Source organism: Neofelis nebulosa, chromosome 8 (assembly GCF_028018385.1).
Source record: "Neofelis nebulosa isolate mNeoNeb1 chromosome 8, mNeoNeb1.pri, whole genome shotgun sequence".
Taxonomy (NCBI): Eukaryota; Metazoa; Chordata; class Mammalia; order Carnivora; family Felidae; genus Neofelis; species Neofelis nebulosa.
Window position 1 is genome coordinate 5,795,862 of NC_080789.1, and position 14,349 is coordinate 5,810,210.

Below are 14,349 nucleotides of genomic sequence, written 5' to 3' on the forward strand. Positions count from 1 at the left end.
CTGCCCTGGCAGAGTTTACGTTCTTGTCGGGGATGATGGGCACGTCACGTATTTAGCGAGTTGGAGACGCTGAGTAGAGCAGAATGAAGGGGTGGGGTCAGGAGCACCCCAAAGATGTCGGCGTCCTAATCTCTAGGACCTGTAATATGTCACCTCACATGGCACGGGGGGATCAAGGTTGCAGGTGGAATTAAAGGTGCTAATCAGCCGACTTAACAAGGGAAGATCCCTAAGTGTCCGGGTGGGCCGGAGGCAATCACGAGGGCCTGTAAACGGGGGACGCAGAGGCAGAAAGGTCCGTGTTGGAGAGACGCCATTTGAGAAAGTCTCCACTGTTGCTCCTGACTTGGAAGGTGCGGGAAGGGGCCACAGGCTAAAACGTGTGGGCGCCTCTCGATGCCAGAAAAGGTAAGAAACAGATTCTCTCTTAGAACCTCAGAAAGAACACAGTCCTGCTGACACCTTGGTTTTAGCTCAGTAGGACCCACCTCAGGCTTCTGGCCTTCAGAACTGTAAGAGAATAACTGTGCTGTCTTAAGCCACTGAGTCTAGATATGTCAGGGAAGCCGCGGAAAACATGCTGAGGCGGTGCGGGGGGGACAGGCGGGCGGTGTGGGGCGACTCTGGCTTTCACTCCAGAGGCTGGAGTCCTTGCAGGTGTTTAAACAGAGGAGTGATGTGGGCTGCAGCGTCTTTAAAAAGCCTCCTGTGGATTCTGTGTGTTGAATAGAGGCTGTGGGTGGAGTGGGTGCTGGAGGGGGGTGGGCAGAAGCGAGCAGGTGGGGAGGAGGCTCCAGTGGTCCAGGGGAGAGGCCCGGTGGCTCTGAGTGAGATGGGCAGTGGGGAGCCGGTGGCCGGCAGTCAGGTAAAGCCAACAGGATTTCCCAGTGGATTCGGTGTGGGGTGGAGAGGGAGAGAGTCCAGGAGAGCCTCTAAGGGTTTGACTTGAACACCTGGGAGAAGGGCGTTACATCAACCCAGAGGGGGAAGGCTCGGGTGGTACAGAATTTGGGAGAAAGACCAGGAATTCAATGGAGTTTGTTCCTGTATTGGACTTTTTTTTTTTTTTTAATGTTTATTTTATTTTTGAGAGAGAGAGGAAAAGAGAGAGGACCCGAAGCGGGCTTTGCGCTGACAGCAGACGGTCCGATGTGGGGCTCGAACTCATGACCCGAGCCAAAGTCGGACGCGTAACCAACTGAGCCACCCAGGCGCCCCAGGTTCATTACTGTATTAGATAACGACAGGATGTGTTCAGGGGCAATGCCTGGGCTCCATTCAATTCATTCCCCATATTTAAACGGAAAATGCAATAAGCTAGACAGCCTTATAGTTGGTCCATGTGATTTCACAATACAGGACATTCTGGAAGGGAGTACAGGGTTGGACATCCATGAAAATGACAGGTGACTCCCTGTCTTTGATAAGACTCTTCCTCTGGTGAAAAATATTGTCACACACACACACACACACCCCAGTAATTAATATAGTTAAATAACATCTCCCTAAACTTGAATCTTGGCTATATGGTTATTTCCAAAACCACGTTGGTTACTGTGTTTCGGCACAAATATGGCCCGCTGGTGGAAATGGAAGTTAAATGGCAGAATTACCATCTACGCTTTGCTTTTCCCTTATTTCTGAACTAATCCTGCCGGCGCAGTTGTGAACCTCAACCCGAGGCCTGTCTGTGATAGCTTGTATTATTTCTTCGTTTTGAACCTCACGCTGCAAGACCCCCTCCTTTTCTCTCTCTCGCTAGACCCCGGCCAGTACAAGCACAGCAGGCACCCTGCCCCTGCAGAACTGTGAGCCCATAGAGAGCAAGCTCCGGAGGAGAATTCAGGGCTGCTGGCGGGAGTTCCTGAAGGAATGCAAAGAGAAGGACGTGACCAAGCAGGGGGAGATCACCACGGCTGAGTTCCTAGGTACGTTCTCACAATGGGGTCGCCCTGGCGGCACAAATCCACAGGGAACGGGCGGGAGCATCTCCCTCGCCGTGGCTACCAAGCACCTCCATAAACGCCAGGCTCGAGGGATAAGACATAGTTACAAACAGAGAGGGAGGGAGGCAAACCATGAGAGACTCTCAAATACAGAGAACAGACTGAGGGTGGATGGGGGGTGGGGGAGAGGGGAAAATGGGTGATGGGCATTGAGGAGGGCACTTGTTGGGATGAGCGCTGGGTGTTGTACGTAAGCGGGGAATCAGGGGAATCGACCCCGAAAACCAAGAGCACACCGCACACACTGTACGTTAGCCAACTTGACAAGAAATTACATTTAGGGGCGCCTGGGTGGCGCCGTCGGTTAAGCGTCCGACTTCAGCCAGGTCACGATCTCGCGGTCCGTGAGTTCGAGCCCCGCGTCAGGCTCTGGGCTGATGGCTCGGAGCCTGGAGCCTGTTTCCGATTCTGTGTCTCCCTCTCTCTCTGCCCCTCCCCCGTTCATGCTCTGTCTCTCTCTGTCCCAAAAATAAATAAAAAAATGTTGAAAAAAAAAAAAATTAAAAAAAAAAATGGGGCGCCTGGGCGGCTCAGTCGGTTGAGCGTCCGACTTCGGCTCAGGTCATGATCTCGCGGTCCGTGAGTTCGAGCCCCGCGTCGGGCTCTGTGCTGACGGCTCGGAGCCTGGAGCCTGATTCACGTTCTGTGTCTCCTCCTCTCTCTGCGCCTCCCCCGCTCATGTTCTGTCTCTGTCTCTCTCGCTCGCTCTCTCAAAAATAAACGTTAAAAAAAAGAAAAAGAATTCCTAATGCCTCTCAACCCACTGCAGGGCACGTTCATGCCTGGGTGACCAAGTCAGCAAGCCGTGACTCTCCGCCTTAGGAATCACAGACTTGGTTGTGGTCTCTGTTAACAGACTTGGAGAGCTCCAGGGTGGGACAGGTGGAGGAGGGCGGTGGCCGGGGACCTGCAGGCCCATCCACCCCATTGCTTGTGTCCCACTGATCCAGCTGTCACCACGTGTCACTTCGATGAGCTCTTCAAATTCTATCAGTTGGACTTACACTTGCACTGATGGTCGAGTCTTGTTTGTGCAACATTTTACACGATCGATCTGGCCTTGTCGCCCCCCTGCTTGGTAGCCCCCTGAAGTCGGACCGCCCCCTCCTCTGGCCTAATCTTTAGATCCCTTTTTAAGGGAAGTTTTTTCTTGAGAATCTCCAGTATTAGTAAATCACTTTTATGACAATCATGGCTTCCCAACGTGCAAACGAAACAACGTGTGAACTCTCTCAAGTGAACAGCTCCTACAAAAAGTAGCCACTTCCAAATGAAACACACAGTGTGGAACCACTGATAGTCCAACGTTGCTCCCCTGTGTTAACGTGACGTGTTTCACCGACACCAAATCAGCAACGTCGGTTTTAACGCATGTTTCAATTTGCACTCGTGTTTTAGTTAACCCTCTTGGTTTTGAGACTGATGAACCTTAGCTGGCCCTGCTGGCAGCATGCTTGCTGTGTTTAGTTTTTAACCATGAACCCACCGAAGCCACCAGATCTTACTCTGCTCAGCTGGTCCGACTTGAGTGGTACATCGAAAATTCAATTCTGCAAAAAAAAAAAAAAAAAAAAAAAAAAAAAGTATGTATTAATTCTCAGAAGTTATTCTGTATTTTCCGTGCCCTGCCGTGGACCCCCTGCAAGTTGGAACATCAAAGGCATTTTCAGGCCACTCCTGTGGGCTCCCCAGCCCAGCGTCACCCTGCCCGGCGAACGCCGGTGACGCTGCTTCTGCTGTTTCCCCGGTGCCAAGGCAGAGGGACCTCCGTGTGCCCATCACACACAGCAGCATCTCACGGGCTGCGCTTGGCTGGAAGGCATCACTTATGCAAAGTCTGCCTTTGTAGCAAGGACCCAAGCCAGGGCCTACGGCATGAATGCGTGCGTGAACAAACGAGTGAGTGAACAGTTTGCCACCAACTGAATTGACGTTTTTGTCTCTAGCTCTCGTGGAGAAGTTCAGTCTGGACATAAGCAAAGAGGAATCTCAGCGGCTCGCCGTGAAGTACGATGTAAAGAGCAGCGGGAAATTTGCTTACTGTGACTTCATTCAGAGCTGTGTCCTCCTGCTGAAAGCGAAGGAAACCTCGCTGATGCAGAGAATGAAGATCCGGAACGCCAACAAGATGGTGCGTAGACTGACTCTTGGGAAGTGTGGGCGTGGGCCGCCCCTCTGTCTCAGTTTGTCGTAAGTCCATAGAAATGGTGGACGCGGGGCGCCCGGGCAGCTCAGTCGGTTAAGGGTCCGACCCTGGATTTCAGCTCAGGCCATGATCTCCCGGTTCGTGAGCTTGAGCCCCACGTGGGGCTCTGCCCTGACCGCGTGGAGCCTGCTTGCAATTCTCTCTCGCTCCCTCTCTCTGCCACCACCACCCCCCTCGAGATAAATAAACTTAAAAAAATTTTTTTTTAATGTTTATTTATTTTTGAAAGAGAGAGACAGAGCATGAGCAGGGGAGGGGCAGAAACAGACAGAGACACAGAATCCGAAGCAGGTTCCGGGCTCCGAGCTGTCAGCACAGAGCCCGATGTGGGGCTCGAACCCACAAACTGTGAGAGCACGACCTGAGCCGAGGTTGGATGCTTAACCGACTGAGCCACCCAGGCACCCCCCTTTTTTAAAAAAATTTTTTTAATGTTTATTAAACTTTTTTAAAAACTAAAAAAAAAAGAAGAAGAAGAAGAAAGAAAGAAAAGGTGGATGAAGTGGACACAGAGGCTCCGGGGGGCCGCTGGCCAGTGAGGACCCACTTGTCAAATGTCTCCAGTCTCACTGCCACCTCCACGTGGACCCAGAAAATTGGCTGAGATGTTCTCTATGCACATATATGTGTATATCGCGTGTGTGTGACATAAATGATACATGTATATCACAGGGTATGATATACACGTGTGATATGTATGTATATCACATGATACTTGTGTGTGCACATGTGATATGTGTGTACACCACACTTACAGGATATGTGCGTGTACACGTGTGATGTGTGTGTGTGTGATGCTTATGTGGCCCGTGTTTGCACACGTATAAGGCGTGTGTATATACACTTGTCACGCAATTCTTTGTTGCCCGATCTCCTCCATTACTTAAAGGCCTATACAGCACGGGGCACTTTTCAGGTGAGCACCCGACCGCCAGGGTCTGCCTGGCGGGCCCAAAGCCAGCGAGCTGGCAGGTACTTCGGGGAGCTTTTGCCTGGGAGGCAAGAGGTGTAGCTGAAGGTAAGGCCTCCGCCAGGCTTCCAGAACCTTGCAGACAGCTCAGAATTTCCTTTCTTGGAAATAGTTCAGACATTTTCTTTCTCTCCTTCTGGAGCCCCGTACGGGTCTGGAGACCCAAGACTGGGAACCCAAGACTGGATCTCAGGTCCTCAGACTCCCCGGGTGGCTGACACCCGGTTATGGTGACTCTTCCCCCAGCACCTGGAGACATCTGTATGGCGGACAGTCAGGGACAGCACGGCTGTTCATACGAGGCACAGGGAACAGTAATCAGTCAGTTAACGGAAAAGGCGAAGCCGGGGGCGGGGGCGGGGGGGGGGGCGGTTCATAGCAAAGTGAAACATTTTGAACGGACACATCGAAGTGTATTCATTCATCAACCATCTGAAGCAGGCCAGACCCTTTCCTCCGGGTGCACAGTGGTAGAGGTTGGAGACTCATCATCTTTCTGTATAAACTGCACCCACGATGCACGGACTGTGGTTTTCTTTCTTTCTTTCTTTCTTTCTTTCTTTCTTTCTTTCTTTCTTTCTTTCTTTCTTTCTTTCTTTCTCTCTCTCTCTCTCTCTCTCTCTCTCTCTCTCTCTCTTTCTTTCTTTCTTTCTTTTAAGAGGACTGGGAACCTAAAGGTGCTTACATAGCAGCTGGAGGATTTTTACCATTGTTCTCAATGATTTGGACCCACACACAGTCCAGCCAGTGTTTGCCCAGACTCGCCTCTCTCCGGTCTTTTCCAAACTATGAAGGAAAACAAACAAACCCCTTTTTCCTGCTCATATTCCATCATCTGTAACAGTGAATTCCATTCTGTCGAATTAAAGAGCAAGTCAAGTACAGCTGGGATTGTCCATCTGGGGAACCAACAGCGGCTCCCAGGCCCCTGAGGGCTCAGCGCCGGGGACCAGGGTGTGGGGCAGACCTGGCCAGCCCCAGCCGGTCCCCGCCCGCGCCCGGCAGCCACAGGGTCATGACGGGTCAGCCCAGCAAACAGTGGATCCCTTGCAGAAAATTTCTAGGCAGCTAAATTTGTAGGTAGTTTTGCGCAAGATCAGGTCCCATCCGAGTGGAATTTCCACTTTAGACAAGCACGAGCTGGCATCAAAGGCTTTGGCCGAGTTACGGAAGAAAAAGTTAAAGTTGAGACACTTGTTCCTCTAAACTCGGTTCCTCTGTGAGCAGAGAGAGGCCCGCCTTCCTTAGATCTTCATGGGACCCAGGAGCACAGGTGGGGAACGCTGGAGGCCACACAGCCTGCCAGGCCCCCTGCCAGCTCTGGCCTTCCTCTGCCTCTCTGGGCCTCAGTTTCCCCTTCTGGAAACGAGGGGGCGATCCGCTGGGTTCTAAGGCCTGCGAAGGGTGAGCCCTTCCGAGCCCTGCCCCATACAGAGACTGTGAGGCTTCCAGACCCTCCACCCATCCACACCGAGGTGCCGGGAACTCGTAGGAGTGTCAGACTGAGATTGTATTCAGTGAGGTGATAGGTGCTCCAGTCCGGCCCCACTGGGAGCCGGGCCCCTGGGCAGAGGTCCCGGCACGCGCCCTGTGTGCTCTATCCCGCCCCCCAGCTCTGGTGTTCACACCCCGACGGACGACGGCTGCCACTCAGAAAGGGTCCTGCCTTCCATCCCGTCCCACTCTGCGTTGTGAGTGACGGCAGGAGACTTCTCCCCAGCGGCCTTTCCGAGGAAAGAGCGGGGCCAGCCCCGCCTGGCCCTGGTGACTTGTCCCCTCTGCAGGCCGCCAAGGCCCCCACCACACGAGTAAGGCGCCCAGGCCAGCAGAGACGCCCCCCTGGGGAGGCCACCTGGGACTCTGCTTTGCGGCCACGCTGGAGCTGGGGGCAGAGGCCTTCCAGAGCGATTGGCTGTACTGTGCGAGGACGGGAAGAGGCTCTCTCAGATGGCGCATGGGTGTGGGAGGAGCCGACAGAATCCTTGCTTTTTCCCCCGTGCAGATCAGCAGATTGGGTAAATTGGCAGCTAATTGAAGCTATAGGGTATCTGGTGAGTTTCCATCCTAGGTGCTAAAGGATGTAAAAATCGAAAGCAATTCAAACTTGCGCTAATTGGTTTTACGTAGTGCCTCATTAAAATTAAACTTTCCCAAAACGTGTTAACACGTTATTGCCTATGGTTCACCTCTGATATTCAGACATGCGTTAGGGTTAAATCGTGCTAAAATATCTTGTTTTCTATCTAATAGCACCTAAATGAAATAATCACAGGGTAGTGTGCTGTCTAATTACAAGATATAATTACAACCTTGTAATTTTTGAGAAAACTCTGTTCATTATGATAAACCTACTAGGAGACCCAGTCTGAAATCTCTTTTTCCTTCAAAGTGTTTTAAAACCGGCCGGCTATCTCTGTCTGGCCCTCTCTCTCCTCTTTCACCTGGGAGGAACAGAGCCCAGATCGGTCCTGAACCTGCCACTTCAAGTCCCCAAGCCTCCCGTTTCCCAGTCCAGGAGATGACGGGGGTCAAGGGAGTGACCTTCCTCCCAGGTTGGAGGGGCCAGGGGAGGCGGGGGCTGCCTTGTACCAACAGCAGGGTTAGCGATCTCCCATTATCCTCGTGAGTCCGGCCGGCAGGCCCCATTCCACAGGGGAGTGGGCCGGGGGGAGCCCAAGGCAGGGGTGAGCAGGGGCAAAAGCAGGGCTAAGGCCCGGGAGGGGAGCGCACGGCCGCTGGGCTGTGCCTGTCTACCCCATGCTGCCCATTCGAAAGCTCCTTTCTCACCACCTCTCGGTTTCTGTGGGGTTTGTTCTCCCCCAGAAAGAAGCTGGTGCTGAGACCTCTTCCTTTTACTCGGCTTTACTGCGGATTCAGCCCCAAATTGTGCACTGCTGGAGGCCGATGCGACGTACCTTCAAAGCCTACGATGAGGGCGGGACGGGGCTCTTGAGCGTGGCTGATTTCCGGAAGGTGAGCTCAGCTGTTGGGCACCTGCGGCGTCCGAACGGGGAGCAGCGGCCAGAAGACCTCAAAAGAGGACCCCTCACCCCCCGCCCCCCGGCAGAGGCCCCGGTGTGAGCGGCTGTCCCGGACCTCACTTCCTTGGGACCCCCAAGTTATCGAGGGCTACGTCCCCCTGCCCCGCACCTGCAGACCCCAGGTTCTCCTCCCTGAAGGTTTCTAGAACCCCGTGGGGACATGACTTGAGGGCTCAGGTCACCACCACAGGTGCCAGTGCTCCTTGGAGCCCAGACTGGCTGCATGGGGGAGCCGGGGCCTGCGTCCGCCCCGCAAGACCCACAGAGCAGGCGGCCACATCGAGGAGCTAAACAAAGCAGGGTCCCCGCTGTGGCCGCCGAGGCAGCAGAGCCCAGCACTGCCTCCCGAGAGCCGGTCACTCACTCCTCTCTGCCTCTTGCCCCCCGTGTGCTGCTGGCCACCCCGCACAGCAGCCGGCCGGTCCAGCAAATGATTGAGGTCCAGACATTAGATTCAAAATCACATATTACAGTCAGAAAAGAACAGTCACAACGTCAGACAGACACGAAGGGTTATGACCTTGAAATGCACTTACAAAAAAATTGTCCCTTAGTTTCATCTCTGCTTCAGCTAAACAAAAAAAGTGAAACCCTCTTGTTTTAAGCCGGGAAGATGAGTAGCACAGGGTGGGCGGGCAGGGCTGCAGGAAGGAGGAGGGCCGGTCCCCGCAGCCCCCAGGGACACCTGCCCTCAGGGCTCCCTCCCCCGTGACTTTCCAGTTCACACTGTCTGTCTTGTCTTTGGGCTCAAGTCAGCTCTCAGCCCCGGGTTCCCCTTCAGTCTCCAGCAAAGAGGAAGGAGGCGGCCGGGGTCCCGTCTGCGTCCCAGGAACCGGGGGTGGGCGGCAGAGGGAGGGGGGGCACTGGAGGGGCAGGCGGGCCTCAGCAGAGCCTGAGCCAGAGGCCAGCTGGGTGCCGAGGACCCTCCTCAGACACCCAGGCTCGGCTTCCTCGTCTGCTGCCAGCCCTCAGCCCCACAGACGGGGCCCGTCGCCCGCTGCCCGGAGGAACCCCGGGACCTTCCAGCCCCACGTTCTAGTCCCCTCTTAGAAACAAAGCACAACACAAAGCATCGGTAGGAAATTAAGTTGCAACTTAGTCTCCGCCTTTGCTCCCGGCGGGAGAACGCATGTAAGGGATCTGTCTCAGCTGCGGGTAGCAGCGGGGACCCGGCGGCTGAAAGTCCGTTTCCCTCTCACTTGAAACAAGTCACGAGCTAGGAAGCCAGAGCCAGCACGGGGCCGGACAGCCACCGGGGCCTTCATTTTTTTTCCTCTGCCACCCTCAGCACCTGGCTTCCGTCCACGAAGTCGCCTCATGGTCTCTGGTGGCTGCTGGGGCTCTAGCATCGCCTCCATATTCCCGGCAGCAGAGAAAAGGAGGAGAGGGGAAGGGGAAGGGCCTCCTCTCTAGAGGAGGCTTCCCACAAGTCCCACATCACATTCCCGCTCAGGTGTCACTGGCCAGGACGCGCCTAGCCCCAAAAGAGGCCGAGAAGTGTTGCCTTTTAGCTGGAGACACAGGGGTCTGCTCCCTGAGGAGGAAGGGGCAGTTGCTGTCGGGTGGGCAGCTAGCTCTGCCGGGGGCTGTGGCGCTGCGGGATCCGCCACGCCCCGCGCCCTGCACCTGCAGCCCTGCCCTCCTCCCCAGCCCAACCCTAGCTAAGGCCCTGTGGCCAGGTCTCCCTTCCAGCCCTCTCTACTCTCCGTCCAGGCCTTGTCTGAACGCATGGACCAGCCTCACTACCCTGCAGGGAGGCAACGGTTATTAACCTGTTCTGGGAGGGCTGGGGGCGGGGGGGGCTGGGACGGGGGGGAACCAGCACCTTCCCCTGTTCTGGAAGTCTTCCATTGTCACACCCGCTGGCCCTTGGGAGGGCGAGGGCCTAGGAGAGAGGAGGTGGGAGGGAAGGAGGGAAGAGAGGGGGCAGAGGGAGGGAGAGGGAGGGGGGTGTGCACCGAGGGGGAGGGCTGCTCGGGGCAACTTTGGAGGTGGGCCTTTCAGGGTCCGAGGAGGAGAGGCGGGTGGGTCCCAGCCCCTTCCTGGCTGCCCGCCCCCTCGAGTGTCACCGACACCAGCGGGGGCTGCTCTCCTCTCCCACAGGTCCTGAGACAGCACAGCATCAACCTCTCGGAGGAGGAGTTCTTCCACATCCTGGAGTATTATGACAAGACACTGTCTTCCAAAATCTCCTACAACGACTTCCTGCGGGCCTTCCTCCAGTAGGCGGCCGACGGGGGCCTCCAGTGCAGACGGGTGGGGACCACGCGGCCTGTCCCTAAGACGAATGAGATCACAGAATCGGGAGCGGGGGGGGGGGGGGGGGGGGGGCGGCTCCAGAAACACACGCAGCCCCGTGTCTTTCCCGGCGGTTAAGGCTTTGCACTGCCCCACGGCCGTAGCTTCAGCCACAGCTCCGCCCCACAGAGCCACGGGACCCTTCACTCAGTTGAAGCAAATAAAATGCTAGTCTTTGCAGAAATGATTCGTAAGACTTCAAAAGAAGCACCAATGATAAAATGCTTAGAAACTTAGATTTCTGGAGGTTTCATTCATGAGAGCCTGCATGGTTGCCTAGGGGAGACCAGAGGCCTTCCTGCCTCCCGGATCGGATCTGTGTCTCTGCTGGGCTTGTCTGCATGGCTGTTGCTCTGTCCCTAGGGACGCGGGCGCCAGCCTGACTTCACGGTGGGGCAGCCCACGTCTAAGGCCTCATCCCTGTTCAGCCTTTCCAGGGCCCCGCCCAGCGGGCAGCTGATTAGAAGCACCCACCAGTGACCTTTTGGGGAGAGACCCTTCCTCAGACATGACGGGTCTGACAAGCCAAGAGAACTTTCCAATCCCGGCGACCCTTACCACCTTTTGTGAAGCAAATGGAAGAGAGACGTAGAGTTTGCTGCCTTCTGGAAGGTTCTAGAAGGAACTGGGAGGAGGTGCCCCCGAGTCGTGTGGCCACTGGCCATCAGGGAGGGGTGGGAGCAAGGAGTCCCCTCTGTCACCCCACCCCAGGTGGCTCCAGAGGAGAAGCAGCGCCAGAACCTCAGGTCCAAGACCCCTCCCCACCGGGGGCCCAGGGAGGCAGCAGCTCGAAGTACGCAGAATTTCGAGGCGGGGCGGGTCTCGGCCTCCCCGCCGGAAGCCAGTGAGGTGTGGGGAGAAGAGCCACGCCCACCACAGGCCCTCTCTTTCCATGAAGGTGTTTTGCGGACACCTTGGTCTCCCCGTGTGCTGGGTCCCAGCCTCAGCTCGGCCAGGACCCCCAGGCCCAGCGGGGTGAGCTCACGCTGGAGGCTGCCCCGTCAGCCCGGAGCCAGGAGGAGGCCCCCTCTGCCAGATGCTCGCCTTGGGGGTAGTCACAGGCCCCGGAGCGCCGGCTCTGCTCCGGCCCAGCCTCGGGTAGCCCCGGACCCCCAGGCTGGAATCGGAGGCGGGGAGAATCCTCTCTTGGCTTCACTGCGTTTGGTTTTTCTCGCTAATCGACCTAAACTGGTGCAGCTGTGGAAATTCACTCTCAGCCAGACTCTGTGGGTCTGAGGGCCTCACCAAGATGGGGCCTGAAGAAACACACAGGACTTAGTTTCCTTGTGAGGGAGGCCCAGCCACCAGGAGGGCGGCTTCACAGGGCCCTGGCCAGCGGCCTTGATTCTCCTCCCTTTCCTGTGGCCTTCACCCAGTTCTCGGGAAGTAGGGGCCAGAGCTAACTGTCCTGAGGGCACTCCGACCCCCTGGCCACACCCCCCTGGCAAGATGGGGTCCCACCCCCACTGGAGATATGGCAACACTGAGGCCAGTGCTGAGAGAGGCAGGGAGGCCCCCGTGGCAGGCGAAGGCATTGGCAGGTTGGCCCTGGAGAGTGAGACTTCCCCAGCCTGGCAAGGGGGCATCGAGGGTGAGGCTACGGGGGCTCTGGCCAGGGCAGGGGATGCCCCAAGATCCCAGAGAACCTGGGAGCCCAGAGGAATCTCGGGGAGGAAGTTGCCCGCTGCAGGGAAGGGGTGCCCAGGCGGCCTGAGTGCAGGGAGCAGGAGAGAGGGCCATGGCCCCTGCTGACCCCAAGTGGGTGTCGTGTCGTGAGGATGGCCCTGGCCCCGGCCCCAGCAGCTCTTCCTAGGAGTGACAGGCGGGTGGATACCCTTCCCGGGTGCCCCTGCCCTATTGTTCAAGGCCCTGCCTACGTGCCCAGCTGCAGTCTTCCCCCAGCGGGCTTGCTCCCAGCCTCACATTCCACACCTGCTGTTTCTCCCACCTGCTCCTCAGGAAATGCCGACGTGTCCTTCAGAGCTCATCTCAGAGCCCCCTCTTGCAGGAAGCCTTCCTGACCTCCCAAGGCCGAGCCAGACCTTTAGTCTCATGCCGTTCAGCGGCCTTGTGGGTCCGTCGTTGAGGGGTTTGGGGAGCCTCCAGGTCAAGGAGGGGCTTCAAGAGGCATATGGCTCATCCTGACAAAAACAGGACTCTGTGTGCGGTCACAGCTGGCCAAGGCCAGGTAAGCACACGGGCAGCGTTTTCAGGGCGGCTCTGCTGTTCGTGAGACTGGGTTCGAATTCGAGCTCTACCAGGAAACCCAGGCTCCTCTGAGCCTCAGTTTCCACTCTTGTAAATGAGTGATCAACTCAGAGGACATCGGGAGGGCCGAAGGTGGAAAGATCTAGCACGTAGCTTGGCACCAGGAAGTGCCCACACGTCTTCTCCTCCTCAAGCCAGTGTGGGCCGTCCATGGGCTTGGCTCAGCGGTGGGGTTTCCTGGGGAGCTGGCAGAGTTCCCGAGCTGAGGGTTGCGGGCGAGTGGGCTACCAGCCATCTCCTCCCTCAGCCCCAGAAGAGGTAGGCCAGCCACTTTCCTGATGCCTGGACCCTTCAAGCCTGAGTCAGGAGAACAGCGCTGGACTGAGAGGGTGTCCGGCCTCCCCCTGCCCATCCCCTGGCCTCTGTGCCACTTACCCCTCTGGACTGAGCCTCTAGTTCCGTGTCTGCAAAATGAAGGTAATAACCCCTCTCTGCCTTCCTCTGGAACCATCTATCCGTGGGCCCGGCCAGCTGGCCAGTTCACCCTGTGCCTGGCCCCTAGAGCTCCCAAAATGGTAGGTCACAAGCAATCGAAAGAGAGGAGAGTTAGGGCTCTGGTGGGGGAAGCCCTTGGTCTATGGGACCCCAAAGGGCCCCAGCCCTAAGCACAAAGCCTGGAGCTAGACCTCAGGACAGGATTTCAGCAAGGGGCCGAGAGGGAGGTCGGAATCAAAGACGGGAGGCTGAGAGGCCTGGACTGTTACCTAAAGGGGGATAAGTCCCAGATGGGACTGCCATCCCCCTCCACCCCTTCCCTGGGCCCTGCATCCCCGATCAGGTGTCTTGGGCTCTGGACAGCCTTCCCTGAGCTCCACCCAGCTAAGTGCAGTGTCCCCTCTGAATCCTATCATGTTAAAAATTTCAAGTCCCCATCTCTCCACCCCTGGTGGAGCTCCTCCTATCAGAACAAATGGCCCCATTCGTCTCCCTTTCATGTGTCTGTGCCCCTTGCATTTTATCTGGAAGTTCCTGTCTCTGAAGAAGCGATGTCCATTTCCCCGCTCCCTGAATCCAAGCTCAGCCACATGACTTACTCTGGCTTACTCTTACTCTCGAGAAACACCGGTGCTTTTCAGCTTCTTCGAGGCGGGGAGCTGGAAAGAGCATCACTAATGCAGACCAATGACTTTTCTTCAATCCGTCTGAGAACAGAGTTCGCCAAAACCACCCGCCACAATCCTGGGGGAGGCAGGTGCCTGCAGGGAGCAAGCAGCAGGGCCCAAAGCGCTTGCTTGGGTGAAATTGTACCACCAAACACCACACAAGCCAGTAAGAGGATTCAGCTGGAAAATGTTAACGAGTTGCTAAAGGCCAGCCTGAGGATGTGAAGTCTCTGGGGGCTGTTGGCCCAGGGGCGTGCGCATCCTTTGGAAACGTCACCGGGAGCTCTCAGAAGTCAGGGAGAATCCAGAGAATGCTGCTTCTCTCCTGTTTCCCCAGTGATGCCGGCTGGGAGAAGAGAGCCTCAGCCGCTGCAGAAACTGCCCGAACCCACCTCTCGTCGCTCAGAGGGAGCAGGAAAAGTAAGGTGTAGAAGGACGACAAAGCTGTAGCCCGAGG

General features: G+C 56.4%; 1 protein-coding gene across 10 annotated transcripts in view; it reads left to right on the top strand.

The window, feature by feature from the left end:
• EFCAB6 (EF-hand calcium binding domain 6) overlaps positions 1 to 10,759 on the top strand; it is a 247,752-nt gene extending 236,993 nt beyond the window's left edge. For all 10 annotated transcript variants that reach the window (XM_058741086.1, XM_058741090.1, XM_058741083.1 and 7 more), the window contains 4 exons: positions 1,763 to 1,928; positions 3,953 to 4,137; positions 8,006 to 8,155; positions 10,327 to 10,759. In XM_058741086.1, the coding sequence (XP_058597069.1) occupies positions 1,763 to 1,928; positions 3,953 to 4,137; positions 8,006 to 8,155; positions 10,327 to 10,449 (624 nt within the window). In that variant the 3' untranslated portion in view covers positions 10,450 to 10,759. The remainder of the gene's footprint in view (positions 1 to 1,762; positions 1,929 to 3,952; positions 4,138 to 8,005; positions 8,156 to 10,326) is intronic.
• Positions 10,760 to 14,349: the final 3,590 nt, after the last annotated feature.